We start from the raw sequence: 25,456 nt of genomic DNA, 5'->3' as shown, positions 1-25,456 counted from the left end.
TTTATTCTTGCTAATTTCTTTCACAAAAGGTAAAACTATAATCCTTTTTGTTTTTACTAAAAGCATTGCATAAATGATAAAACAGACGTTCTGGGTTGGCTAAGGTAAAGGAGATAGTGCAAAGAAATGAACAACCACAAAGTTTGGGTCTAAATTCAGTTAATAACCGACGCTGAGCCCATTAATTCTTGGGCCCAAATATAGTCAATAGCCCGCTCAAATCCAAACCGTCACAAGAAAGAAGAGTCCATCTAAGTTTTACCATGCACTTCTCCGTAGCTGATTCATTTCCCCCCATACATCGATCTGTGCCGTGCCGCAGCTCTTCTCTCTTTTCATCATTTTTGCTTCACGCAATCAAGCCTCCGAATCGGTTAACCGTCACTCTCTCCGCGCGCGATTCTCAGCTCCGTAGCGAAACCCTAACTCGCTCCGGTTTAACCCAATCGATCGAGCTCGTCCCTTCTCCGGAGCATTTCGTTTTGTAGGTTTGTGCCGCCGGCGAGTTCGTTTCGGATCGGGATCGATTTTTCTTTTTTGAGGTAATGAATGATTAGGAATCTATTCTCTTTGATCTTGTGTTTATTTCGCGTTATCGAGGTAGATTTTTTGGGGGATTTGGTGATTCAGGTGGTCGATTTAGGGTTTTGATTTACTGGAATAAAATAGATTACGTTGGAGGATCTCTTTAACAAATAGATCGATTATGTGCACCAAGAGTTCACACCTGAACTTAATTGTCTACGGCTTATTGATTGCTCTTAACTATTCCTTTTTTCTTTAACTCCCTTACTTTGTTTAGTTTGAACAGTTTGAGGCTGCGATGAATATGCAACCCGGTCTTCCGTCTAAGTCTTCATCAAATGGATCTCCATACGTAAGAGGAGAAAGAGAGGGAGTTCTGAATAAGGCCAAGTCTGTAAAGTCGCATCCCGCAAATACACTGAATGCAGGTTAGCTGTTTATATATACTCTGTGATGTATCTATCTGCAACATCATGTTCTGAGTTCTTATGTTTGTTAATGTATATATTCAGCATCCAATGGGGAAGCTGGAAGCTTCAAGGGGCATTCACGCGATGGTTTAGTGTACCTCACCACGTGTAAGATTGGGCATCAGGTGGAAGTGCATCTCAAAAATGGATCGGTTTATAGTGGGATTTTCCATGCTGCTGATGTGGAGAAGGATTTTGGTGAGGTTCTGAATCAGAGTTTCTTTTGTTTTTTTGCTTAGATATGTGAATGTGAAGCATAGATATACATTACTATCTCTTGCCATTTTTTAAAGTTTCTTTGAATTTTCCAGGAATCATTCTAAAGATGGCATCCTTGATTAAAGATGGTTCTCTAAGAGGGCATAAAACCCTTGTCAGAAAGCCACCTTCCAAGACATTCATTATTCCTGCTGATGAACTTGTCCAAGTTATAGCTAAGGTGTGTTTGCTTTTATTAGTAAAAGTCGATCTTTTTTCTGTTTTAAGTTTATGTCAGTGCGTTACATGGCACTATGGCAGGGACATTACGTTGAGATTTGACATTTTAATTTCTTATATAATCAATGTTTGTGTTAGGATCTCTCCATATCCAGTGACGGTATGTTGAATGCCGCTCAGAGTGAGAAGCCGGGGGAACTGTTGACGGACTCCTCTATATCAAAGTTGTATCATGTTGACCAGGGAAGAGAGCTTAAACCCTGGATACCTGATGGAGATGTTCCTCAGGGTCTGGATAATGTGTTTGATGACCCTTGGAAGAGGTATATATACACACATATTTGAATATGTTGCAATATTTATTGGATGCGTGATCCTTAGACCATTGTTTCTTAGCTTAACGATGTATGTGAGAGAGTGATGGGAATGAATAGATTATTTTTTTGTGATTGCACTTTGTACTGGTTATGATATTCCTTTTGGAAAGCTCTGATCTTTCTATCCCTCTGTTGAGCTAGTTTTTTTTTTTAGTGAGAGCATATTAGCTTATTGTGGGGAAGAGCTTTGGTGAATGTCCATAAGTTTAGGAAGACTATTGTTTCCGTATCTCTCATAACTTGACTATTTACAGGTAGTATGCTCAGCTGATACGTTTCTGTTTGTAGGGGTAGGGGATGGGATCAGTTTAAAGTGAATGAGTCACTGTTTGGAGTCAAGAGCACTTTCGATGAGGAAATCTATACCACAAAACTTGACAGAGGTATTCGGACTAGAGAGATGGAAGAGAGAGCCCAGAGAATCGCGAGAGAGATTGAGGGTGAAAATACCCGAGATCTTCATGTAGCAGAGGTGATTTTTGGCGGTTTTATTTGCACAGCCTGATCCCTACGTTTTTTGTTGTTATTATATAAATTCAGATTTCTAATTGTTCGTTGCCTGCAGGAAAGAGGCTTTCAGCTCAATGAGAAATTTGATATTGACGAGGAATCTAAATACTCAGCTGTCCTTCCAGCTGATGCATTTGATGATAGTGGGTTTGATGAGGAGGACGACGAATTGCTGGACACTTGCAACGATGAGACTTTTGGTGGGTCATCTTCTTCTACTGTCCAGAAGCCAGCTTCTTCTAGTGGCAAGGGATATGAAGAATTACGGGTACGGTTGAGTTCTTTTTTTTTTGATAATAGTTTCTTCCAGAACAGTTGTTGATATTGAGATTCATTTTCATTCAGGATGCCAGTCAGCCTTCTCGGAATAATACAAATGTAGATCAAAGCTGCTCTATATCCGATGATCATGCTCAGCACCTTCCCTCTGAACAGCGATCCAAAGATTTTTCTGCCTCAGGCAGCAGTATCAGGTCTTTTTTCTTTCCCATCACCTTGTGGGCTACTAAAAAACCTGCTCTCACATTTGGTTTCTCTTGACAAAGCAGTGAGAGCCAGTTGGGTGAGCGAAGAAACAAGAATAATCCAGAGTTTTCCCACAGTAACAGAGTAAATTCACCTCCATGTTTTTTATGCGTCTTTAATCACTGATTGCGTTTGGCAATTAAATCCTCGTTCTATTATTTTTTAACATTGGTTCTTTGGCTTCCTTTCTATTAACACAGTCAGCTGAGGAATCAGTTTCTGGTCATGGAGGTATACGCTACTTCTTTCTTGCTCTCTTTTCTATATTTGTTTATCCGTTTGAACAATTTCATGCCCACAGAGTCTGAACTTGTTTTCCTGTTCTACACGTAGAAATACCTTTTCATTTTTACAAGCATGTCTCAAGTTTTTCACTCGGCCTGACACTTACCATTTATATTCACGTTTATCTCAACTTACTATATAGTGGCGGTCAATAATGTTCCAGTGATGGTGGACTCTTTTTAAGTCGCCAAATAGAATCTAGAAAAAGTTATTTGTGTACACAAGCACGTGAGTGTTAAGAATATATTGTGTGTCTGGAATATAGATACCAAAGAAGGTGCAAAACTTGGTGGTGGTGGTGGTGGTAGTGGAACCTCGGCGTGGAAGACTGTTGCTGAGAAAGAAAGGCAAGTCAGTGAAGTTTCTGGTAAACCAAAACCTGAAAGCTTTACTGGGTCGGCTTCAAGAAGAAGTACAGAGAGCCGCCCAGGTCCTTCAACATCAAGTCGTCCTGGACTATCACCAAGCTCATCAATTGGTTCTTTGTCATCATCTGAAAAGTCCACTCTTAATCCGAATGCAAAGGTTATTTTTTAGTTCAAACTTGATATATAATGTGTAATTGTTATCTATTTTAACTAATCACAAGAGTCGTTGGGTGTGATCAGGAATTCAAACTGAATCCAAACGCAAAGAGTTTCAAACCAACAGCTGCTGCGCGACCTCAGCCTCCAATGGCAGATGCATCATTCTACTACCCTGCTGCACCTGCAGCTGTTCAGCAGATGCCTGGAATGCCTCTTGGTTACGGAGTAAGTTCCAGGGTGTTTGTATACAAACCTAAACTCAATACTCTGAAAACTAATCAGAAGTGTCTAAAGTTCGCCATGTAAAATTTTGCAGATTCAACCGCAATATCCAGGACAGCAGCAGGTGATTTATTATCCAGGCCACCAGCATCCTCAAGCCTTCTATCCTCCAAATGCACAACCCCAGGTATGAATTGACACTAACAACACAAAATTATAACCATATCAGTATTCACAAGAGATCATCAAAAGTATAAAAGAAGAAGTGTAATGGGTTTTGGAATTGTTGTGATGTTTTAGTTTCCGCAGCAACAGCAGCAGCAAATGATGATGGGTCGTCAGCCTAGGCCGCAAATGGTTTACATGCCGCCGCCTCCATACCAGCCGGTTAGTTATATATTTCCCTCTTCCTTTTTTTTTTGTATTTATGTTCAAAGTGTTTTAGCTTTTAGAAGCTGAGATCTCGCTCGCTCGGTCTCTGTGTGTGTTTACAGGAAAATCCATATAATCATGGACGAGAGTAATTAACCGATGGTGATATGATGTGTTGTCTTTTCTTTTTTTTTGGGAAGGATGTGAACGAACCCGCAACCCTCTGTTTTGGTTTACGTTCTCTCCTTTTTTTTTTGTTTCTCTCCCTTTCCTTAGCCAGTCACTGGATCTATTTTCTCCTTTTTAAGATTCCCCGGTCGGATTTTTATCTCATTTAAGAAAAACAAAAAAAAAAGAAGCCAAAAACTATCTACAGTATTTGTAATATATTTGTATTCTGAAGATATACATATTTTAGAGTTTAGGTCTTTCTCATGCGTCGTCACTGATTCGTTAGCATTTTGGTTTGTGTTGCTCAAAAAAATGAAACTTGTGAGTGGTTTAAGAGGAAAAGAAAATCTAAGCACGCAAATATATTCTTGTATCATACAAGAATATATTTGCGTGCTTAGATTTTCTTTTCGTTATTTTGTTGTGCTCACAAAAATATTCGTTATTTTGTTATGGGCACGACGTATCATTTAGTAAGAGACGTTAAACGTTGCTATCCATAGCTGGTCTCTAGAAAGTAACATCATAATAACGAATATGGAGTTGTGGGTAATGTCGTTGAGACTATTTTGGTGGGCAGCAAAACAAATCATACCTAATTTAGCTGCTGCATATCATTTTTGTAATTGGGTTGAGCCATTTGTGTTTTTTTCTTTCCTTTTGACGATTCTCACTCAACATCCAAAAACTAATTTGCCTTGTTAAGTGGAGATTCTATCAGTCACTCGAGTTTATGAATTATGATTGCTCACGAATCTTCATCTAGAAATAACGTACGAGTATATTTTTAATAAGAAATGGGGAAAAGGATACTTCTCCTTGCATGACTTAATTCCGATTTACTTTTAACCATAAAATAAAATAAAAAATGACATAGATTTTTGAAAGGCTTTTGATTGATTGCGTCATTAAGATAACTTCCACCAAAACTTTTGCTTTAAGTTTTTTTAAAATCTACTGTTCTTCGGCATGATCGGTATGGTAAACTGGTATGGACCATTGGTTTTAAATCTATTCTCAACTAGTCGTTATCTAATTATTGATTCTTAATTATTTTTTATTTAGGTATTATGTTAAAATATCGTATAGAAAAGGGGACCCGAAACTCCGACAAAAACTTGAGACTAACGACAAACAAAAAGGAAGGGAAGTGTCTATGTTGCTTGTGAGTTGTGACGTGTTTCATCTTCCAAACCATACGTGAGTATCACGCGAGATCGAGAAGCGCGTGGTTTTAGAACAGTAATATGGCGGCTGTGAATTAAATATTTTCAGACAAATTTTTCTTCAGACATCAGAAACCAACTTTATACATCTGATTAATCTCTTATCTTTTTTTTTTTTTTTTTTGGTCAACTGATTAATCTCTTATCTTTCAAGTATTTGTACTTCAAAAGACTTCTCCTAATATTTGAAGTAAGAACTATCATTTCCTAGAAAAAGATTTTATTTGTAAAGTTCAGTTCACTAAAAATTTGCTAAATGGATTTTATCTGTTGAGGAATAAAACAAAAGGAAGATAAGAATGATAAATAATGTAAAAACGAATAATGTTAATATTAATGTAACTAGTGTCACAGTGAATTAGTGGTGGAAAGTTGGTATTGCAGAAGAGAAATAAAAGTAAGGTTAAGCTTTCCTCTCTAGCCAATAACACTCAATATTCAGAGAAAGTGAAAGAATTCAAAAGGAAGAAAGAAACCATGTTTTGAGGAAGGAGACATGCATCATCTCAACCTCACATGATTTATATTTTGACTATTTGTACTCTGCTCTGAGAGGAAACATACCCATTTTTGGGTGATTGGTAGGTAAACAAACGCTTTGTCTGTCTCTTTTTTTTGGGTATGTTATATTTTTTTTTCTAGTTTGTTCTTTTGAACTGGATCATTAAAGTTCGAGGTTTTTTTGATATTTCCATGGTTATGTAGTTACTGTTTCCAGGATTCTCTGTGATTGATTTTTTTTTTGCATGTTCGTGCTTTTTGTGAACGTTTCAAATGACTTGATCTGACTTGTTAGTCCGTCGGTTTTCAAATTCAGAATCTTTGCTTCCTATTTAGTTTCATCATCGGATCTGATTTTTTTTCCCTTAGATCTGTTGTTCTGTTTTTGAATCAAGAACTGTTTTAGATTCGTTCCAATTGATTTATGACTAGTGGTTTATACTTTTTTTTTTTGAACCTTTAGTCGTTTATACTTTTGACTGGGTTATATTGTCTCTTTTCATTGATATATACTATGGTCCGGAGCTAGATTAGCTTACTGAAGTAACGTTTTCAGATAATGCAAGAGTTCCATAGCAAAGATTCATTGTCTAGTCCTACAACTTCTTGGGGAAAATCCATGTTCACTAACTCAAATGTCCAAGGATCATCATCATCATCCATGACCGACAACAACAACAACAACACGTTAAGCTTGATGACGATGGAGATGACGTCTACCCATTTCCCAGGGATGAAACGAACTGGTTTTCAATTGCAGGGCCATGATGATTCTTCCTCTACACAATCCACTGGAGGAGAGTCATTTGGTGACGTTGCAAGTTTGGGGGGACATAATAGTAATCGTTGTGGCCACAACTTTGTTACCCATCTCTCAGGTTCAACTTTCAAATTTTACTTTTGCACAAAGAGAGTTCACATGCATTTGTAATGTTAGAATAAATAGGCCTGGGCATTCGGGTCGTCGGGTCGGGTTCGGGCCGGGTCCTTTCGGGTCCGGGTCTTTCGGGTCTAGGAGTTTAGGACCCGATAGAGTAATTTTAAATTTTCGGTTCCGGGTCGGTTCGGGTCGTACCGGGTCCGGGTCGGGTCGGGTCTTATATAGTTGGACCCATTCGGGTAACTAGAATTTATCGGTTCGGTTTTGGGTCGGGTTCGGGTCGGGTTCGGTTCGGATTCAACCTAAAAATACCTAAAAATACCAAAAAAAAATCTGAAAATATTAATATATCCGAAAATATTTGACATTTTATTTAAAATTTGTGTTTTTATTATATTAAAATGTGTATATATACTAAACTATGCGAGATAGAACAATAGTTGATTGTCTCCTAGTGGCTGACCCCTTTGCTATGTAGACAAATAACCCGTCTTCGACTCCCCATTGATTCATTTTATTTAATTTATATTATTAATTCGGGTACCCGCCGGGTTTCGGGTTCGGGTCGGGTCGGGTCCAAGACCCGCGGGTCCTCTACAACAAGACCCGATAGGGTAATTTGATCGGGTCGGTTCCTACCCGGACCGGGTTTTTTCGGGTCGGTTTCGGGTCGGGTCTTCGGGTCCGGGTAAAATGCCCAGGCCTAAGAATAAATATGTCTCACCTTCGATATTAGAGCATCTCCATCCCCACTCCATAATTTACTCCATTTATAGAGTAAATGGAGTGGAAAATGGAGTAATGAACAAAAATAAAGGCATTACTCCATTTATAGAGTAATGCCTTTATTTTTTGTTCACTACTCCATTTCTCACTCCATTTACTCTATAAATGGAGTAAATTATGGAGTGGGGATGGAGATGCTCTTAGACCAAAAAAAAGTTTAATATATAAATCTGGTCCAAATCTATTTAGAGTGAGGAGAGCAACCAAACTAAGAACAAATCAATGAGAGTCTAAGTCCAATGCGGACAATATTATACATCTGGTGTCTGTCACAAGATGCAATGTTTTGTAGCTGATCTGTTTTCTTGTTTTGGACTCAGGTTATCCTTGTGGAAGTCATCCAAAACCAATCGTGTCAAAGGTTTCTCAAAACTCAGTGGTTCCTCCTGCTATTGAGGTTAATCAACCAATCATCTTTGACCTTATTATAAACGTTGTAAACACTAAAACTAATGACGTCTGTGTTCTAAACCCTCAGGCTTCTTGGTCTCTACATGGCAATGGTTTCATGTCTTTTCCATATGCATCACAACACACGGTAATACACATTGATTACATCCCATGATAGCGCTCTTGTTACATCTTATCGCAGTGAAGCCTTTGCTTGAATGATATGTGATCTAAGTATTCCTTTTTGTTTATGGTAAATCTATGAAGGTTCTGCAGCATCCACAAACTGGAGAGTTGATGGTTCCTTCTAGAATGCTTCTTCCTCACAACATTCCAGAGAACGAACCAGTTTTCGTCAATGCGAAGCAATACCAAGCCATTCTCCGTCGCAGGCAGCGCCGTGCGAAGCTTGAAGTTCAGAATAAGCTCATCAAAGTCCGCAAAGTATGGTTTATCTCTATAACGAGATACAACTTAAAGAAAGTTTCAGAGGTTTATGTCTACAGAAACTGACTTTGTCTATGAATAATGCAGCCATACCTTCACGAGTCTCGCCATCTTCATGCGTTAAAGAGAGCTAGAGGCTCTGGTGGACGTTTTCTCAACACAAAGAAGCTTCAAGAATCAAAATCTCCTCCATTCTTGGCCAAATCGGTCAAGCTCAGGCAAGTGGACATTTTGGGCGTTGTTGCGGTCGGGTCTAGTGGCACGGACTTAACTGGGAACAACAACGACATGTTCCAACAAGACCCACAACTCAGATTCTCAGGTTATCCATCAAACCACCATGTCTCAGTTCTCATGTGAGAATAGTGGTGTTGATGAGAGACCATGACGGGAAGTCATCCTTGGCTATTACTGATCCATAAAAGTGTGTTCTGTCTTTGAATTCTACTTTCTGCAATCTCTACTACAAAAAAATAAAAAAAAAATAAAAGAAAATGAAGTTGAAAATCTTTCAACTAGTTTGTTCTTTTCTTTTATGGGATTGTTTATGCTGTTGGATTGTTGATACTTGGTTTGAACTTAATAGTTCCGAACCTACATGGATTTGAGATTTATGTAATATATATTTGTATAAAACCAGTGTTGTGTACAACTAATTAATCATATATATATTACTAGTGGTATTCCGGCGCGCGCCGAATTCGTATGTTTTATTCTTACATGAATTTATAATTTATTTTGTGGTGTTAGTAAGAAAAATATGTTTAAAAATATCAAAATAAAAATTTGTTGAAAAATGATATTTTTGACCTATTTGATAATTGTTAACGGCAGTAGTGTATTATTTTGTTTTGGAATTGCTTAATTCAAAATAAAGGAGGAGCTAAAGCAGAAGGAGCTCTAGCAGAACAACCCCAAAACTATACACATCACTCTTTGTGCTCAACGTTCCTGTCATTGCATACCTAAAATGCATAACCAAGAAAATGTGTGCTCAAGACTCTAGTCTAGTTTGGTCAAACTAGAATTGAAGCAAGTAAAAGGTCGTACTCTGGAGCGTGATAACCAAAGGTCCCAAGCACACGAGTTGAGTGAAGGCGTGCAGCCATGTCAGGGGCTTGATTGGAGAGATCAAAATCAGCAATCTTGGCAACATCATCTTCAAACATAAGTACACTGCTGGATTTGATGTCACGGTGGACAACATGAGGGTTTGCCTTCTCATGCAAGTACTCTAGTCCTTTAGCCGCACCAACCGCAATTTTAACTCTCTGGTGCCACGACAGAACAGGACCTGGCTGTGCTCCTTTCACACCTTTTTTACCTGCACCAAACAAAAGTCACCAAGTTGGACTATAGTTAGTTTACATGTCAAAGTTTTACTGAATCAATGTTTTTTTTACATTAGTGACTTCTGCAGAAGGTAAAATAGAGAAAGAATACTTATTAAGCTAACATGAACGGCAGATGTATAGGGCCGGCCCTGGGCTAAAGCCCGTAAAGCTTGGGCTTTAGGCGCCAACGAATATATACATTTTAGGGGCGCCAAAATTATATAACTTTGTTAGTCTAGTGGCTTTAGTTATTCTATTTTTTGCTCACGTGTGCGGGTTCGAACCTGCATCTTCATTTTACCCCTTTATTGATAACTAGTGGTTTGTCCGCCCTTCGGGCGGGAATATTATATTTTTTTGGTTTTAAATATGATGTTTGTTGATATTTTTGATGTGTCTTATTATGAAACTCAAAATCATATAAAAGCTCAAATGCAAAATAACAGTGAGAGTTATAAAGCCAAACATATAAAAGTATTTTTTTTTGTCACAAAGCCAAACATATAAAAGCTCAAATGCAAAATAACAGTGAGAGTTATAAAGCCTTTGCGGTCTTCTTAGACCTGCTGCCTTCCTCTTCAGCTAATACATACTCTAGTAATCAAACAGATATCATAGCAAAACTCAACACTATTCTAGCTTCCTACTGCTCCATGATTAGATAGATGCATGAGAGCCCATATACGCAGGTAAGAAGAGGTGTTGGAGCAGCTCTAAGCACAAAATTCTATGGTGTGAAAAAACTGATGCACAAAGATCTCGATGAATTCAAACTCCCCGTGCCCATGTGATCCTCCGCTTGTCTCTACATGAAGACTCTCATCCGTCTCCTCAAGAGGTGCGTATGACTGACCTTGTTGCTTCTGGATAAGGAAACTATTTAGAATGACCAGCAATGGAATAAGAAAGACCATTTTATAGAAACTAAAAGGGAAAGAATCTCACAGCTTCGTGTTGTTTCTTTAAGATGAACAGCTTTGAAAGCAACATACATGGAACAGAGACAAGAGCAATAAAGAGAAGCACAAGCTGGAAAATGGGGAAGAAAAAATGATGAGTGAAACAAAACGTATGCCATGCTTTTCATATTAGATCTTGTAACAGTAATTCCAAAGCAGAGATCCTTGCTACATGTAGCAGTAGTTCCAATGACAATCAACCCACTCATTCTAAGCTATATATATACTAACTAATAAAGGATATAACCACATAAGCTTGAGATTTGTTATTGCATAAACACATAATCGAATACATAGGTTTCAATATTGTGCCACATTTTAAAGCTTGCAGCAATGGAGAGTGCACTGAAGATGGCTTACAAAACATAACTTTTTATTTTTGTGAGTCTCGTTTTCTGATTTGAAAATGTGAAAAGATCAAGGTCGTACCTTTGAATCAGTAAGAACCATATCAACGCCCATCAGTTAACCCGTTTTCTACACATTCCGGGCTTCCCAAAATTAAATGGTTTTGTTTCAACTCTGCGAAATTGATTTGAAAAGTTTTCATAATGAAAAGGTTAGTTTCGAAACTGACAAAAGCTCTGTAATCAATATGTAGATTGGAAGCTCCATTGAAGGATCTTTATCGCTTGACATTATTGCATAACGTTAGCTGTTAAGGGAACTGCTGATGTTAATGCTGTGATTAAAAAAAGGGAAAAGAAAAACAATCAGTAAATCGTAATAGCAAAGATATTGAAACAGGAAAAAGAAAAAAAAAACAGAGCAAAGAGATGTCGAAAAAGATCAAGCCGCAGAAAGAAGGAGAAGGAAACCCTTATATCATTAGGCTAAAGTGGGCCTAATTCTGATACATAAGATAAGCCCAAAACGTTTATACACCATTATATAAACAGACGCGTTCAATAATCTATTAATTGAAGAAACGCGTGACAGACACAGACACCCTACCGAGTCGACACGTGTCGTAAAATGCCCCTATTCTCTTGGGCGACGTGGACGCAGGAAAAAGCAGATATGCCTACTTTATTGTTATAGATAACAGAAATAATCTAATTGATTCTGATTCCTTTATTGATATTTGATAATCTAAGTTTACTTATTTATGTTGTATTAAATGATAGTCAAACAAAATAAAACAAATCAACTAACTCACTTTCTTTTCCAAAACGATACCATTGCATTTACGGGAGAGTTAGAGACTATTCATCTTTCTTTTCTTTTTGGTTTTGAGAAGTCTTTTCTTTCTTTCCTTTTTTTTGTAACTTAGGCTAAATTCTTTCCTTTCTTTCTTCTCTCTTTTTTCATTAATGCATGATTTTTTTTTGAGTAATTCTAGTTACTAATGTGTTTGTAGAAAATCTTGCTAGTAACATTTTAAATGCATATGAATTATTTAAGATCATTATTTTATTTATATGATAGATTAATATATTATCAATATATTAGGACACTTTTAAGCAAAAAAATATTATGGTTCTTGATGAAACTTTTGTTTAGTTTTAAAATGTTAAGTTTTTCAAAAAAATATTGTTGTTAAGGGGCATGTTTTCTTAATGCGCTTTAGGCGCCAGAAAACCCCGGACCGGCACTATACAAATAGTAAAGATGGATATTGTCACGCAGAAAATGTCAGAACCTTAGCGGGCTTTGCAGCCGTCTCTATGAGCTCCCACTGTTCTTTATCTAGGCGAAGAACTTCGACATCTCCATCCTCATAAAGTATCTGCGATACCACAAGGACAGAGTACAGGGTTGGATGGACCAACTACCATCATCATCATCTCCCTAAGTGTACCTTTGAATCTCTTACAAAGAGATACAACTGCAAAAAAAAAAAAAAATTACTATCATCATCATCTCCCTATATATAAGAACACAGAGAGTTGAAAACAATCCTTCAAATGTCAACATTTACATTGGTTTTGCAACAAAAGACAAGTACCAACTTTGCAAGTGATTTGAAAAATCTGAAATAGTAACTCTAAAGCTGTGGTCCTTTGTTGTAAGCAATTGAACTTGGATGAAGTACGCTAGTAGTAGTGGGGAGGTAATGACTTTTGATGGTCCCCATTGCCAAGACTCTGTAAGTTGAAAAGTTTTAATGCTGAACGCAAAGTGAGAAACATCTATTAGACTATTACTCAGAGAAGTTTTTAAAAACAATTAACGATTGTAACCAAAGTCAAAGAATCTCACTGCATAAAACGCAAGAGAGAGCGACACATGAAGTTATAACTTTTTTTTTTTTTTGATAAAGGGCTTAAGTTATAACTTCCACATAACAACACTATACATCTGTTTTGAGTATTTTGATAAGCGAGCAATAAAAAAAAAAGCACATCAGAAGCTTTCTTTCTTCTTCGAGGCTTGGACACTTGAACTTGCTTAAGAACGTCGCTGGAACAATCAAACAACAACAATTTTAAGATCAGAAACTAAGGAATAATATCTCTTAACCGAGAAAATTCAACCCGCTTTGGATCGACTTTAATGTGCTGGACTAAAAAAGAAAACATTTTGGGTTTATTAACCCAATGATTTCTCTTCTTTACACCCAATAGCTTTTGTCAAATAACCCAATATTCAGTTTGAGAACAGAAAATTAAAACGTTTAACAAAGCCATAAACTCTCAGAGTTAATCTCTTCTTTGGAGGAACGATTTACGTTCTTTACAGAATTTGCATGCTAATAAAGGAAATAGATATTCATTATGTGTTGTGTATTTCACATGCAGTATGTGTTTGTTGTTGACCGAAATTAAAGATTATATATATATTTATGTGGTTGTTTTTTTGTTTTCATCAGTTGGGTCGACAGGGTCCGAACCATAGCTAACTTTACAACATGAAAAACAGGATTCAGTGGAGTCGGCGCCATTTCCTCATACGTAATTGAAATGATTTTTTTTTTTTGAACTGTTACTTGAAGTGAGATTTCAGTTAGTTCCTGATAAATATATTTCAATTGATTCATACTATTTTCACACTTAAAAATAAAATGAATTAATTCATAAAAAAGTAACTCCCTTAATTTTCTTTGATTATTTTTTTACTAAATCTGATGCGTTATATTTTAAAGAACAAAAGTCTGCAAATGTTAAGCCAAAGCTAAATTAAGAAACATATTTTACCAAAAAAAATAATTAAGAAACATACACTGAAAACAAACTGAATGAAATAGAGAGAAAGCAAGGTATAAACCTTAGTTTGCGAGAGTGGTTATGGGCCTTGTGGCCAGCAGAAGTTCCACATCGGCCTAGAGGACACGACTTTTTTAACTGTTGTCCATGCTAATCCGTGTAGAACTCTTTCTGATGGTTTAGTTGGTCCTGAAGGCCTCATATAATTTTCTTAAAGCATTTCCAATGTATACCTCTATTTTTTCTTTTAAAATAGAAAAACTCTATTATAAAGGTGGATTTGCTCCAATGTATGTCTCTATAATAGAGTTTTTCTATTTTAAAGGAAAATATAGAAGAATTCTATTTTTTATCTCTATATTTAGAAATAAAAATAACATATCTCTATATTTTCCTCTATAAATAGAGGAACTCTATTATAGAAGCATACATTGCAGTAAATCCACCTCTATAATAGAATTTCTCTATTTTAAAGGAAAATATAGAGATTAAAATAGAGGTGGGTTGGAGATGGTCTTAAAAGTCCGAAAGATCAAAAATAATTCCACCACAAGAACAGACATATCCTGTAAATCAATGCCTAGCTAATACGTATTTGTTTCTCAATTGGTTACTCTTAGAGTTAGATCTCAAGTCTCTTCCCATGTTATTCCACGTTTTTCTTTTTTTTCTTTTGTGACAGAACTGTTGAATATAAATTTATTCTTGTACACCTACTTTCATAAGAAATCCAAAGTAGTATAATAGGAAGTTTTGGAATAAAAAAATAATAGTACAAAGGTAATTAATTACTTTGAAACTATTAATTAACTTGAAAAATTCAGCTAACTAAACAAGAAAAAAACGTTGACCGGACACGGGGCAGAAAGATAGCCCCAAACCCGGAGCGGCAAAAGCCGCCGTTTCCACCGTCATCCGCTGCTGGATAGTTGTAGCTCCGGCGTCAGCAAACTCCTGCGCCAAGTTACGATAATACCCTCTGATCATCTTCACGAGCCTCACGTAGTAGAGTCTCAGCCACTTGAACCTCATCTTTGTCACCACCCTCTTGAGCGAGAATCTCCCACGTGGCGAACTGTTTCTTCCGCCGAGACGTACAACTTGCGGCTTACGACGACGGAGATAGACCTTCCGGCGACTTGACGGCCATCGGAATGAGGAAGTGATGAATGAATGTGTATCCATTGGGATCTCACGAGAGAGAGTTTTGTTGAGGAAAAGAAATAGAGAGATGTGTTTATGGAGTTAAGATTGAGAGACTTATATATAGAGACTAGTGTCGTGAAATTAGTTATGTGGTCAATTACGGCTTATGTGACATATTACGTAATTTCCGTAAACTAATACTAGTTTGTGTCCAAATCATAAACTATTTGTTGCTATATAACAAAGAACACACACAGTTTATCTGTGTGTAGGGGGATGACCTATATATCACGACATTTCAGTTGTACCACATATATTGATGTTCTTGTGTATTGAGACGATATAATTATGAAATTAGTAAATTACTATTTTTGGGGTAAACATACAAGATGCTTGTTAATGTCTTGAGTCTCTTGACCATATGTTACGTATGTTTTACACGAATCATGTTTGTGTGGTCGTAGATAAAGTTGAGGCTTGGTTATTACAGTTTCGTATTTTTTTATCGGTAATAATCTAATCAAAGCGCAGATGACTAAGGAATAAAAGAAATGTAAGTAGATAAGCTTAGGCTATACAAAAGCAAAGCCGAGCTATGCATTGGTACAGAAGACGACACTGTAGTTACGTTAGCTCTAGGGACCGCTTTTGTCTCTGTTACATAGAAAGTCAACTTCAATGCAATTATGTAGGTACTAGTGAGAACCATTCACCCGGGAAAAGTAGTATATGTTTATTGACTTCTCTTCTAGTTTTTTTTTGTGTGTGCATTAATTCATGGACGGCTAATATTCCTTTATTTATTTATGGTTTTGATGTTGAGTGTTGTTGACTAGTGTTCTTTGTGTGATTTCATTTTGTCTTCTACCTTTCCGAATTAAAAGCATTCACCGAATCAAATATTGAAGTTATTGATTTCATTTATAGAAAACGACTTTTTTATTACATAAAAACATTTCACAATCACAATGAAAATCGAATTGTCTGTTCATTCACCCCATGCTTAGTCTAACCCAAGAGTAAGGGCTCAACAATGAGTAAACTAATGGGCTCAATTTACAACTCGGGCCCACTAATAAACCCAATAGAAATTCAAAGCCCAACTTAATCATCAATCAGAATGACTGAACTGAGCCCTGACTCCACTGAACAGCCACCGGGCTCTTAACGACATGCTCACCGTCTGTCCATACAATCGACCCGAATTCATGACCCGGAACGGATCCAACCCCGCCACCGAGCACTACGCTCTTAAACGTCACTTCGTACTCCAGCTCCCTACTCTCCTTACTAAACACAAGCTTCCTCGGAGACACATCGATCTCCACATTCGCCGGAGACTTAACTCCGACTTCATACACCACGTCGACATTGCTCCCCACGTTCTTGACAACCCTCCTGTACTTAACAGCATCTCCACTCGATCCGAAAACGACTGAGAAAGACGGGTAGTTAAGATCTCCGGCGGTTCTGAGCTTGCTCGTCTCGCAGGCGTCGTAAAGAGACGGATCTTGAAGGAACACTAGAATCCCCGGGAACTCGTACCCCACGGCGCAGAGGAACGCAACGTACTCTCTGGCGTCGACGTCGTAGACCAAACCGGGGTTCAACGCTTTGTTCGGATCCACGTGTCCCGCCCCGTGGACGAACGAGTTCGACGGTTCGCCGGTGGCGAGATCCTCGATCGGTTCGCCGGAGTTCTCCGTATCGTAAGCGGTCGTCACGAGTGCGGATTTGATCACTGCCGGTGACCAATCGGGATGAGCTTTACGGAGGAGAGCCGCGAGCCCGCTCACGTGCGGGCACGACATCGACGTACCGGAGATTATATTGAATTCAACTCGTCTCGGGTCGATATCTAAATCGGTTGGACCGACCATTCCGGTCCAACCGGCTAATATATTAACACCTGGCGCGATAACGTCCGGTTTGAGGATAACCGGTGTGATATGATTTGGTCCACGGCTAGAGAAGGCTGCGACTCTAGGGGAAGGAGGAGAAGGTCCGATCAAAGTCCCCAAGAAGCTGATCGTCGCGGTGGGGGAGTCTGATTTTTGAATGTAGTCGCGGATTTGATCTCCGGCTTTAGCTCCGACCATCGTCGCAGGGACGAGATGCGAATCCGCGGTGAGTTCTTCGCCGCTATCAGCTGTGTTGGCGAGAATCATGCCGGCTCCGCCGGCGATCTTGACGGCGCATTGTTATAGGATAAACCGGTTATCACATGGTTTATTTCTATTATCTCTGGTTTAGTTTCTGGTTTAGTAAACAATATGTAAGGCCTTTGGCCATTTCTAAAATAATCAATCAAACAATTAAACAAACTTCCAAACCCTAATCTCTCTATTCATCATGTTCATCATCATCCACCATTAAGAATCTCTGTTCTTCGGGTTGATCCTTCTCCCTTCGTGATCAATCTCTAGGCTTTGGTTTACCAGTTCTCGAGTTCACGGTGAGCTTCTGGATTGGATCTATCTATCGGTTACGTTTACTGTCTCATTGGTATCAGAGCCTTCGAGCTTCGGACCACAGAAAAAAAAAGAAATCTATGGCGAATCTATCTCCAGAAACCCTTCATGAGATGCTCAGTATAATTCGTGGAGCCAGAAACGATTTGAAGAAACTAAGCGATACAGCCTCCATGGTATCTTCTGCACTATCAAAACCACAAGAGCTGACTCTGAAGAAAAAAGCTGAAAACCCTTTCAGTCAAGAGGGTGAAGAATCTGTCTTACTCAAGCACCCGAGTGTTTGTGAGGTTGTAGATGGACGAAATCATCAAATGCTAGCAACGAAAGCTTCTGGTGGTCAAGAAATGTCCAGAAACTTGGAAATTCCTCTGGGTAATTTCGTCGAGCACATGGTGGACGACAAACAACATGAAGTTTCTGTGGTTGAAAATCCGAAAGTAAAGTGGTACCATGACGAATCGAGTTCTACAGCTACTTCTCCACTGCCAAGGAAGCCTCCTGATCCTCCATACTCGATCTATGGAAAGCACAGAAAGAAAGGTACTATCTTTCCTAAGTACTCGTGTGAAGAGGTGTATGAAAGAATGGAAATGGGATTGTGTGTGTTTTGTGAAGAGGATGATATTCCTGGTCATAATCTGAAGCACAAAGGAGTAACGGTTCTTGTGTATGAAAGTGACGATGAACCTATTGTTGAAGACACTTTCGTCGAGTCCTATGAACCTGTTGCTGAAACCGTGAAGCATGATTCGCTTTCCAAATCGTTAGAGTGTTTCACTTCAGTTTTGGAGATTGTAGATGCTGCGGGCCAGAGAAAACATCAAAGCGAAAGTGTTGCAGAAGAAAAGATGAGTTTATGTCTTGGAGTAAAGATCAAATGCATGATGTACAAGCAATCTCAGAAGGCAGAACGCATATGGGAGCCAGGTGGGTTACCAACTGAAGCAACTCAGTGGTACTGGCCAGAGAAACGGCAAAGCTTGTGGTTTTCCGCAGCAACGACAGAGAAAATGGCTGAGCGTGTATGGGAGCCTGGTGGGTTATCTGCCAAAGAGATTCAGCGGCATTGGATAGTGAAACTCTACAGTCAAGATGATATGTTGCAGCTAGCCCCAAAGCTTAACATGACAGAACTTAACTTTAGATTGAAGATGGATAATGAGTTGAAGCTCTTTGTTGGTTTAAATTTTCACAGTATGAAGTTTGAAGCGGCAGTAGAGATATGTTTGTGGGAACAGCATAACTCGAGATGTCTGACCCTACGTAATGTCCTGGAGTTTAAAAGGCTTCACGAGATGAATCTGTTTCTATGTTTACAGTGCTCGGAGACGCCAGCTCTAATGCCAAGGGAAATTCGAGATGGAGTTAAGACGTCCAGTGGCGTAGTAAGGATCGTGAAGGCATTTTCACTTATGGAGAAAGAAGCGTCTCAAGGCAATGAAGGATTCAGTCTTGGCATCAATGGACACAAGAAGTCCTCGGCTGCAGCTATTGCTCAGAAGAAATACCTCAAGACCTGGAAATTTAAATACAAACTACACTTGCTGTTAAGAGTTTTGTTGGCTGAGCAAGACTTAGTTAGTGTCGTCATATCAGGGAGCTATGTGCGCAGATATCTGCTGGTGTGTTTATATGAGTACGCTCTGCGAATTTTGGGCTCTTCTATTCAGGTTACTTCAAGCAACAGCACAACACTTCAAGCTAACAACACTGGGGATAACATGAAGTTCAGAGCTCTTGGTCTCTACAGTATATCAATGAAGAACAATGGATGCCAAAGTAAAGCTTTCACCGAAGCTTTTGTTCAGTGGAAAGAGCATCCTCCAGATAAATCCACATGGGCATTCTACCAAGATCTCATTGAGATCAAGGAGAAGATGAGCCAAGCTGAAACTCTCCGCTCCAATGTGAGGTTAATAAACGTCATGGTTCTCAGACGGTGGAAGAGGCTTATGCTTGGTGCTTCCTTAACACATAAGAGAAGATTTGGTGGCTTCCTTCTGTTCCTTGCGCAGTGGAAATGCTGTCAAGATATTTATCTTTGTGTGATATTGTTGATCGTGAATGCCGGAAGTTCAAGTGTCTGGAGTGAACGACACACTGTGGTATCAGCTGCTACATTCCCAGGTGAGTTCAGTTCAGATCGTAGGTGTTTGCGTGATGCTTTTGTCTTGAATCATCACATGCTACGACAAAGGTTGCACCAAAACACTTGTTGGGTGGACAGAGTTTCTAGCACGTTATTAAAAGCTTCCACAACGCTTGCACTATCAAGAAAAAAAAAACAGTTTATTGATTCCCATTGGTCATCATATGGAAATCTCAGCTTGGAGAGCAGTGGAAAGAACATCCTCCTGACAAAGAATCATTCATTTTTATCCTTGAGGACAAGGATTTTCTGAAGAGGAGAGTATTGTTATAGGATAAACCGGTTATCACATGGTTTATTTCTATTATCTCTGGTTTAGTTTCTGGTTTAGTAAACAATATGTAAGGCCTTTGGCCATTTCTAAAATAATCAATCAAACAATTAAACAAACTTCCAAACCCTAATCTCTCTATTCATCATGTTCATCATCATCCACCATTAAGAATCTCTGTTCTTCGGGTTGATCCTTCTCCCTTCGTGATCAATCTCTAGGCTTTGGTTTACCAGTTCTCGAGTTCACGGTGAGCTTCTGGATTGGATCTATCTATCGGTTACGTTTACTGTCTCACGCTTCCTTTCTCGACTCTCGCGTTTCCTCCTCTGTCGCAGAGAACGATCTTCCCTTCCACCAAGGACGAGTTCAGCTTCCCGAGGAAGCACAATCTGCTTCCGCAGTCGCCGGAGTACACCAGAGGGATCTGAGAGTCGGGGAGAGGTTCGCCGGCGTAGAGCGACGTTCCCGTGAAGACTCTCCCATCTCCGGTGATCGCGTTCGCGGTGAACTCTCTGTCCACCGTCGATGCGCCGACGGTTAGGATCCAGGGAGCGATGTTGGTGGCGGTCTGAGGTCCGGGACCTGAGTTTCCGGCGGAGCATGAGACGACGATACCGTGCCGCATCGCTCCGAACGCTCCGATCGCGATGGAGTCTTTGTGATACTCTGGCGCGAAACCGTTGGCGCCAACGGAAAGAGAGATGACGTGGACACCATCCGCAACGGCCTGATCCATCGCCGCGAGGATATCTGAATCGTAACAACCACCAGTCCAACAGATTTTGTAAGCGGCGATTCTAGCTTTCGACGCCATCCCACGCGCCACGCCCCGCGCGTACTGGTACAGACTCGCGTTGACCACAACCGATCCCGCCGCGGTTGATGCGGTGTGCGTCCCGTGACCCGCTGTATCGCGCGGGGATCTCGATTCCTCCTCTGCGTGCGGATGATGCGTGAGATGTCCCTTGTGGAACGCTCGAGCTCCGATGAGCTTACGGTTGCAAGAAGACGCGGGAAAATCAGGCCCTATCTCGCACGCGCCTTTCCATGTAGAAGGGACCGGATCGAGACCTGAATCGGAGAAACTCGGATGCTCCGGCCAGATTCCGGTGTCCAGAACGCCGACGATCACGTCTTCGCCGTAATTGGAGTTGCTCCAGAGGCCGGAGTTATCGGAGAAGCCGAGGAAGGCAGGGGTGTGAGTGGTGTGGATCTCACGCGCCTGATCCGGTATGACGGAGATGACGGAGGGGTGACGGCGAAGAGCGGAGGTCTGGGAAGGTGAAAGACGAGCGGAGAAGCCGTGAGCGGCGCGTGAGTAGGAGTAGAGGAGAGTCGCCGGTTGGGGTGAGGATGGGAGAGAGCGGAGGAGAGAGTTGTGCCAATGGCTGTGGGAGGAGAAGAGAGAAGGCTTGTGAGATCCCTGCAGATGAACGATGTACGAGTCCAAGCCATCCGACGAAGATGACGACGGATAGAAACAGAAGAAGAGAGAGAAAACGACTAAGACGGAGGAGAGAGAGAGCTTCGCGGCCATTGCAATGGCGGATGGATTGAAGAAGATTCGATCGTTTGGTGAACGTATTTATTTAGGCTTCTGGGTTTCGTCTGTATGCCACGTCAGCGATATATGAATAATTGGTGCCAAATGCGTCTCCCAAGAGGCCAAGAGATAACATGTTATGTAAACTATAGAGTATTAAAATTAATAAATAGATTAATAATAGAAGTTGTGTTCAAAAAAAAAGAAAAAAAGATTAATAATAGAAGTATCAAGGAGGAGACGTGGGTCACATGACTGCGATTTTTTGTTTTTTTTTTTACGACTGTGATTTGATATTGACACGAGGATAATAAGAATCTTGAGGTGGTTATAAAAAAGTGGCAGGTATGACTAAACGACGAACCAATAAGAAGCAAACGCGGCATAAGCAGTTATCGAAAGATTCAAGGTTAAATCAGGGAAGAAACAAGGTTACATCAGCTTTTAAACCCTCTGATTAGTATGTTTAAATTAGGGAAGAACCAATTGCGAGGTCAGATATTGCATACAAACCTTCTGATTAGTATGTTTAAATTAGGGAAGAAACAAGGTTACATTAGCTTTTAAACAGCACATGGCATTAACTGAGCCTGAAAGTGACGGATATCAGATATATAGAGCAACGAGTTTAGGTTTGAGTGGTAGGTGAATGTCGTTGCGCAGTACCATAACTATACCGAATATTAGAAACCCAAGTGAGAAGAGAAAATGAAGAAACTCAAGTCTCATGAAGCATTCTCCAATGAACAAGAAAATTACTCTACAGACACAAGGCTCGAGTATATATATTCGAATAATACAAGTATTTACAACTGCAAATACAAAAAAAGAAACCAAAACACGAACATAAAGCAGCTTCAATGCTGTTGTTCCTGTTCGAGTGTTAGCTCATGTATCAACCGTTCAAGCTGTCGTCTGTAAACAGGCATGAAGTGATCGCTTATCATCCTCTGCGATAACCTCACTTTACTATACAACGACCTCGGCGTCAGAAAGATTCCTACTCTTCCCTCCTCCACCGTCTCAGTCCTATCCAACGCATCTTCTTCGTTTGCCTCTACAGCCTCGGACCGGACCGTGACGATGTGCATAATCTTCCCTGGCGGGAGGAATCTGAGAGATTCTTTCCTCTCAGGCGTCCGAATCTCCGGCTGAGACACACCCGCCTCTGCGATCACAGCTTCCTCTTCTTCCTTGATCTCTTTCGCCACATCAGCTTCTTCTTCAGGCAGCTCCGAAGAGATGTCTTCGTTGTAAAGGTCATGCTCCAGCTGCTGCCATAGCTCGGCTTCAGTCATACGCTCTTGCCGCGTCTCGATATCGTCTGGATCCTCGCACTCGTCGAGATCAGTGGTGGCTCCAAGACTAGAACACTCGGCTTCTGATTTCCATTTCCCGTTACTTTCTTCACTCGTGGTAGCAGCAACAAGAGGATCTGAAGCTGCTTCAATCTGACGTTCAGAGTTTGGTTGAGTAGCCGCAGCGGCTCTACGCCTGGGACCCATACACGACCAAGAAGACAAGCTCAACGCAGGACGGGTCAGCATACTCTGAGCTCTCCTCATCACAACCTGTGTGCCGCTAGACACTGGGCGTAGCATTGCACCGGCACCAGCAACTTTGGCTTTGGCACTGGCCATAGACGGAAGACGGGATCCCAAAGCTGTCGCTGAGCGATACACAGTGCTGAGGATTCGAGTCCGTTCGATCTGATTCCTCAGATCATTTAGCCAAGCAGATGCTGTTACCTGAAGAAGTACAATATACAAAATGAAGCATTGTCAAGGCATATAATCTGAGAGAGTTAAGGAAGCTAACCTCAGCGCGTAAGTCATCTACTGATGCAGCAGAAAACGTAGGAACCAGATCAGCTCCATTTACGACGGTTACAATGAAGTCGTTACCAGAGTCAGCTAGTTCCCAAGTCATACAAGCAGCTGAATAACACAGGAAACAAAAGCTCAATCACATGAGAAGGTATCATCGGAAGACCAACACACGTGGCAACACGTGATTATGACTAGTCTGGACCATATAATATGTGGGGTCAGAATACCTCTGTATAATTTAAAAAAAAAAAAGATATCATCACTAGATGTAACTGAAGTCAATGTTGGATGAATAACCTGGGGCAAATGTAACACATGTAGCTGTAGAGAGCATCTTCTGCTCCCTCAATATATACGTCAAAAGAGCAGCCGTTCCACCACCCAAAGAGTGCCCAACGATCTGCCAAACAAAAACGTTTATAAGGCCAAAGAGTGACACGAGGGGGGGTTTTTAGAGAGTGGACTACCTTGATTTTATAATCTGGATACTGCTCAAGACCCTTGAGAAGACAAGGAGTGGCGAGTTTAGCTATACACCGAGCAGCAGCAACCATACCACAATGAGCATACCCTAAGACCAAGTTGCTGACCCCACTCTCGTTCACAACGGTATGATGAAACGGCACTATCCCTCCTGTGGCAGCCGTCAACGTGTCCTTGATGCTATGCGTACCACGGATCAATAATAGAAAACATTTCGAATTGTGATCCACGAGAACCGTATAAGCCGGCTTCAGTATCCCAGCTTTGGGTTCGTGGATGAGAACGTTGTCTTTTGCAAAGCCAGTCTCTTCCAAGAACAAAGGAAACGTCTTCTTGGAGAAGTGCCAACACAGCGTCAGCAAGTGGAGATAGTATCTAAGCTCATCGGCTACTTCTGGTCCTTTGAGCTCTATACTATCTTCACCGCCAAAGACACGATCAACATGTAAAAGCCCCTGCGAGGTTATTTCACAACACAATTAACCAAATGCTCAAGCTTTAAAACTCGTCGAGATCAGGAGAGTTACCTGTCTCTTGATGAGGAAGTTAATACCAAAGGCGAGATCACCAATAGGCCACTTCCCTAGAGTCTCGGAGTAAGTAAAACGAAGAGTCTCGGAGAGAGTGGAGATAGTTTCAAGCCAAGTGGCTGGAGCTTGGATAAGTCTATGGGAAACACGATCAATCCTCAAAGAAGAAGAAGCGCCACGGCTAGAAGAAGCTTCATCGTCAACATCGGATGGACCGGCTATTAGCTTCCGGTTCAAAGTGTAGTATAGAAGAGCAGCTGCTCCAGCTGCTGTGGCCATAGTTGCAGTTGCCATGATCAATCTATATATACCATTCAAACATATCAATTAAACTCAGTCTAAGACAAAACAGAACTGATCTAACTATCTTCAGAAACATCTAAAGCTGGATTGCAGTTGTCATGATCAATCTATATACCATTCAAACGTATCAATTAAACTCAGTCTAAGACAAAACAGAACTGATCTAACTATCTTCAAAAAACATCTAAAGCTGGAAACTTTGGATACAGTTACGCACGAAAAGACGTTCCTTTCGCGAGTTAACATGATCTGAAAAGATTCGGATCAGGATCTGTGAGCTAAAATACCCTAAATCTCTACCAACTGGTGTGAAGATGAGAATAGAACCTGGGATGTGAAGATGGGGATCGTGATCTTTTGGTTATTTTAGGGTTTTAGAGTGGTGTGAAGGGATAAGGTTTGCTTGCTTGCTTGCTTGCTTGCTTGCTTGTGTGTGTACGATATCCCCGTCTCAAGAGGACCTTTTCTCTCCGGTGATGATAGATTAGATAGACAGCTACAGAAAAAAAAAAGGCAAATTGATTTTGCTTGCTTTAAATAAACTGCGGTGCGTTTTGTGATAAGAAAACGACGCGTAGTTTCGCGCCGCGTTAATCAAATTACTAGTTGTGTATATAATATGAGAGACAATACA

At 40.2% G+C, this 25,456-nt stretch overlaps 5 protein-coding genes across 8 annotated transcripts; 2 read left to right on the top strand and 3 right to left on the bottom strand.

The window, feature by feature from the left end:
• Window positions 1–286: 286 nt before the first annotated feature.
• Window positions 287–4,679, top strand: LOC108813023 (polyadenylate-binding protein-interacting protein 4). Of its 3 annotated transcripts, none has more exons than XM_018585447.2 (15): window positions 287–542; window positions 812–953; window positions 1,038–1,193; window positions 1,307–1,434; window positions 1,572–1,756; window positions 2,099–2,282; window positions 2,376–2,588; window positions 2,666–2,793; window positions 2,866–2,929; window positions 3,046–3,076; window positions 3,396–3,655; window positions 3,739–3,882; window positions 3,974–4,066; window positions 4,180–4,266; window positions 4,374–4,679. In XM_018585447.2, the coding sequence occupies exons 2-15, from the start codon at window positions 824–826 to the stop codon at window positions 4,401–4,403; spliced, it is 1,833 nt and encodes a 610-aa protein (XP_018440949.1). In that variant the 5' UTR covers window positions 287–542; window positions 812–823; the 3' UTR covers window positions 4,404–4,679. The 3 variants fall into 3 exon arrangements, with proteins under 3 accessions (XP_018440949.1, XP_056844547.1, XP_056844548.1); XM_056988567.1 differs by having other exon boundaries at window positions 803–953; XM_056988568.1 differs by having other exon boundaries at window positions 288–542; window positions 803–953; window positions 2,869–2,929.
• Window positions 4,680–5,860: 1,181 nt separating this feature from the next.
• LOC108835300 (nuclear transcription factor Y subunit A-6-like) lies at window positions 5,861–9,335 on the top strand. Of its 2 annotated transcripts, none has more exons than XM_056988198.1 (6): window positions 5,861–6,233; window positions 6,706–7,027; window positions 8,136–8,212; window positions 8,294–8,353; window positions 8,473–8,649; window positions 8,740–9,335. In XM_056988198.1, the coding sequence occupies exons 2-6, from the start codon at window positions 6,709–6,711 to the stop codon at window positions 9,010–9,012; spliced, it is 906 nt and encodes a 301-aa protein (XP_056844178.1). In that variant the 5' UTR covers window positions 5,861–6,233; window positions 6,706–6,708; the 3' UTR covers window positions 9,013–9,335. The 2 variants fall into 2 exon arrangements, with proteins under 2 accessions (XP_056844178.1, XP_056844177.1); XM_056988197.1 differs by having other exon boundaries at window positions 5,866–6,229.
• Window positions 9,336–16,143: 6,808 nt separating this feature from the next.
• Window positions 16,144–17,405, bottom strand: LOC108806529 (subtilisin-like protease SBT1.4). Its single transcript, XM_018578667.2, has one exon. It carries the CDS (start codon window positions 17,403–17,405, stop codon window positions 16,353–16,355), a length of 1,053 nt encoding a protein of 350 aa, XP_018434169.1. The 3' UTR covers window positions 16,144–16,352.
• Window positions 17,406–20,417: 3,012 nt separating this feature from the next.
• LOC108807613 (subtilisin-like protease SBT1.4) lies at window positions 20,418–21,671 on the bottom strand. Its single transcript, XM_018579880.1, has one exon. The coding sequence runs from the start codon at window positions 21,669–21,671 to the stop codon at window positions 20,418–20,420; it is 1,254 nt and encodes a 417-aa protein (XP_018435382.1).
• Window positions 21,672–22,386: 715 nt separating this feature from the next.
• Window positions 22,387–25,331, bottom strand: LOC108807405 (uncharacterized). The gene is made up of 6 exons (XM_018579689.2): window positions 25,150–25,331; window positions 24,517–24,820; window positions 23,974–24,444; window positions 23,804–23,906; window positions 23,496–23,614; window positions 22,387–23,425 (listed from the first exon to the last, which is right to left on the bottom strand). Exons 2-6 carry the CDS (start codon window positions 24,811–24,813, stop codon window positions 22,535–22,537), a joined length of 1,881 nt encoding a protein of 626 aa, XP_018435191.1. The 5' UTR covers window positions 24,814–24,820; window positions 25,150–25,331; the 3' UTR covers window positions 22,387–22,534.
• Window positions 25,332–25,456: the final 125 nt, after the last annotated feature.

The sequence above is a fragment of the Raphanus sativus genome, chromosome 6 (genome assembly GCF_000801105.2).
Source record: "Raphanus sativus cultivar WK10039 chromosome 6, ASM80110v3, whole genome shotgun sequence".
NCBI classification, from domain to species: Eukaryota; Viridiplantae; Streptophyta; class Magnoliopsida; order Brassicales; family Brassicaceae; genus Raphanus; species Raphanus sativus.
Note: the sequence above shows the minus strand (reverse complement) of the source record. Positions and strands in the feature narration are given on the sequence as shown.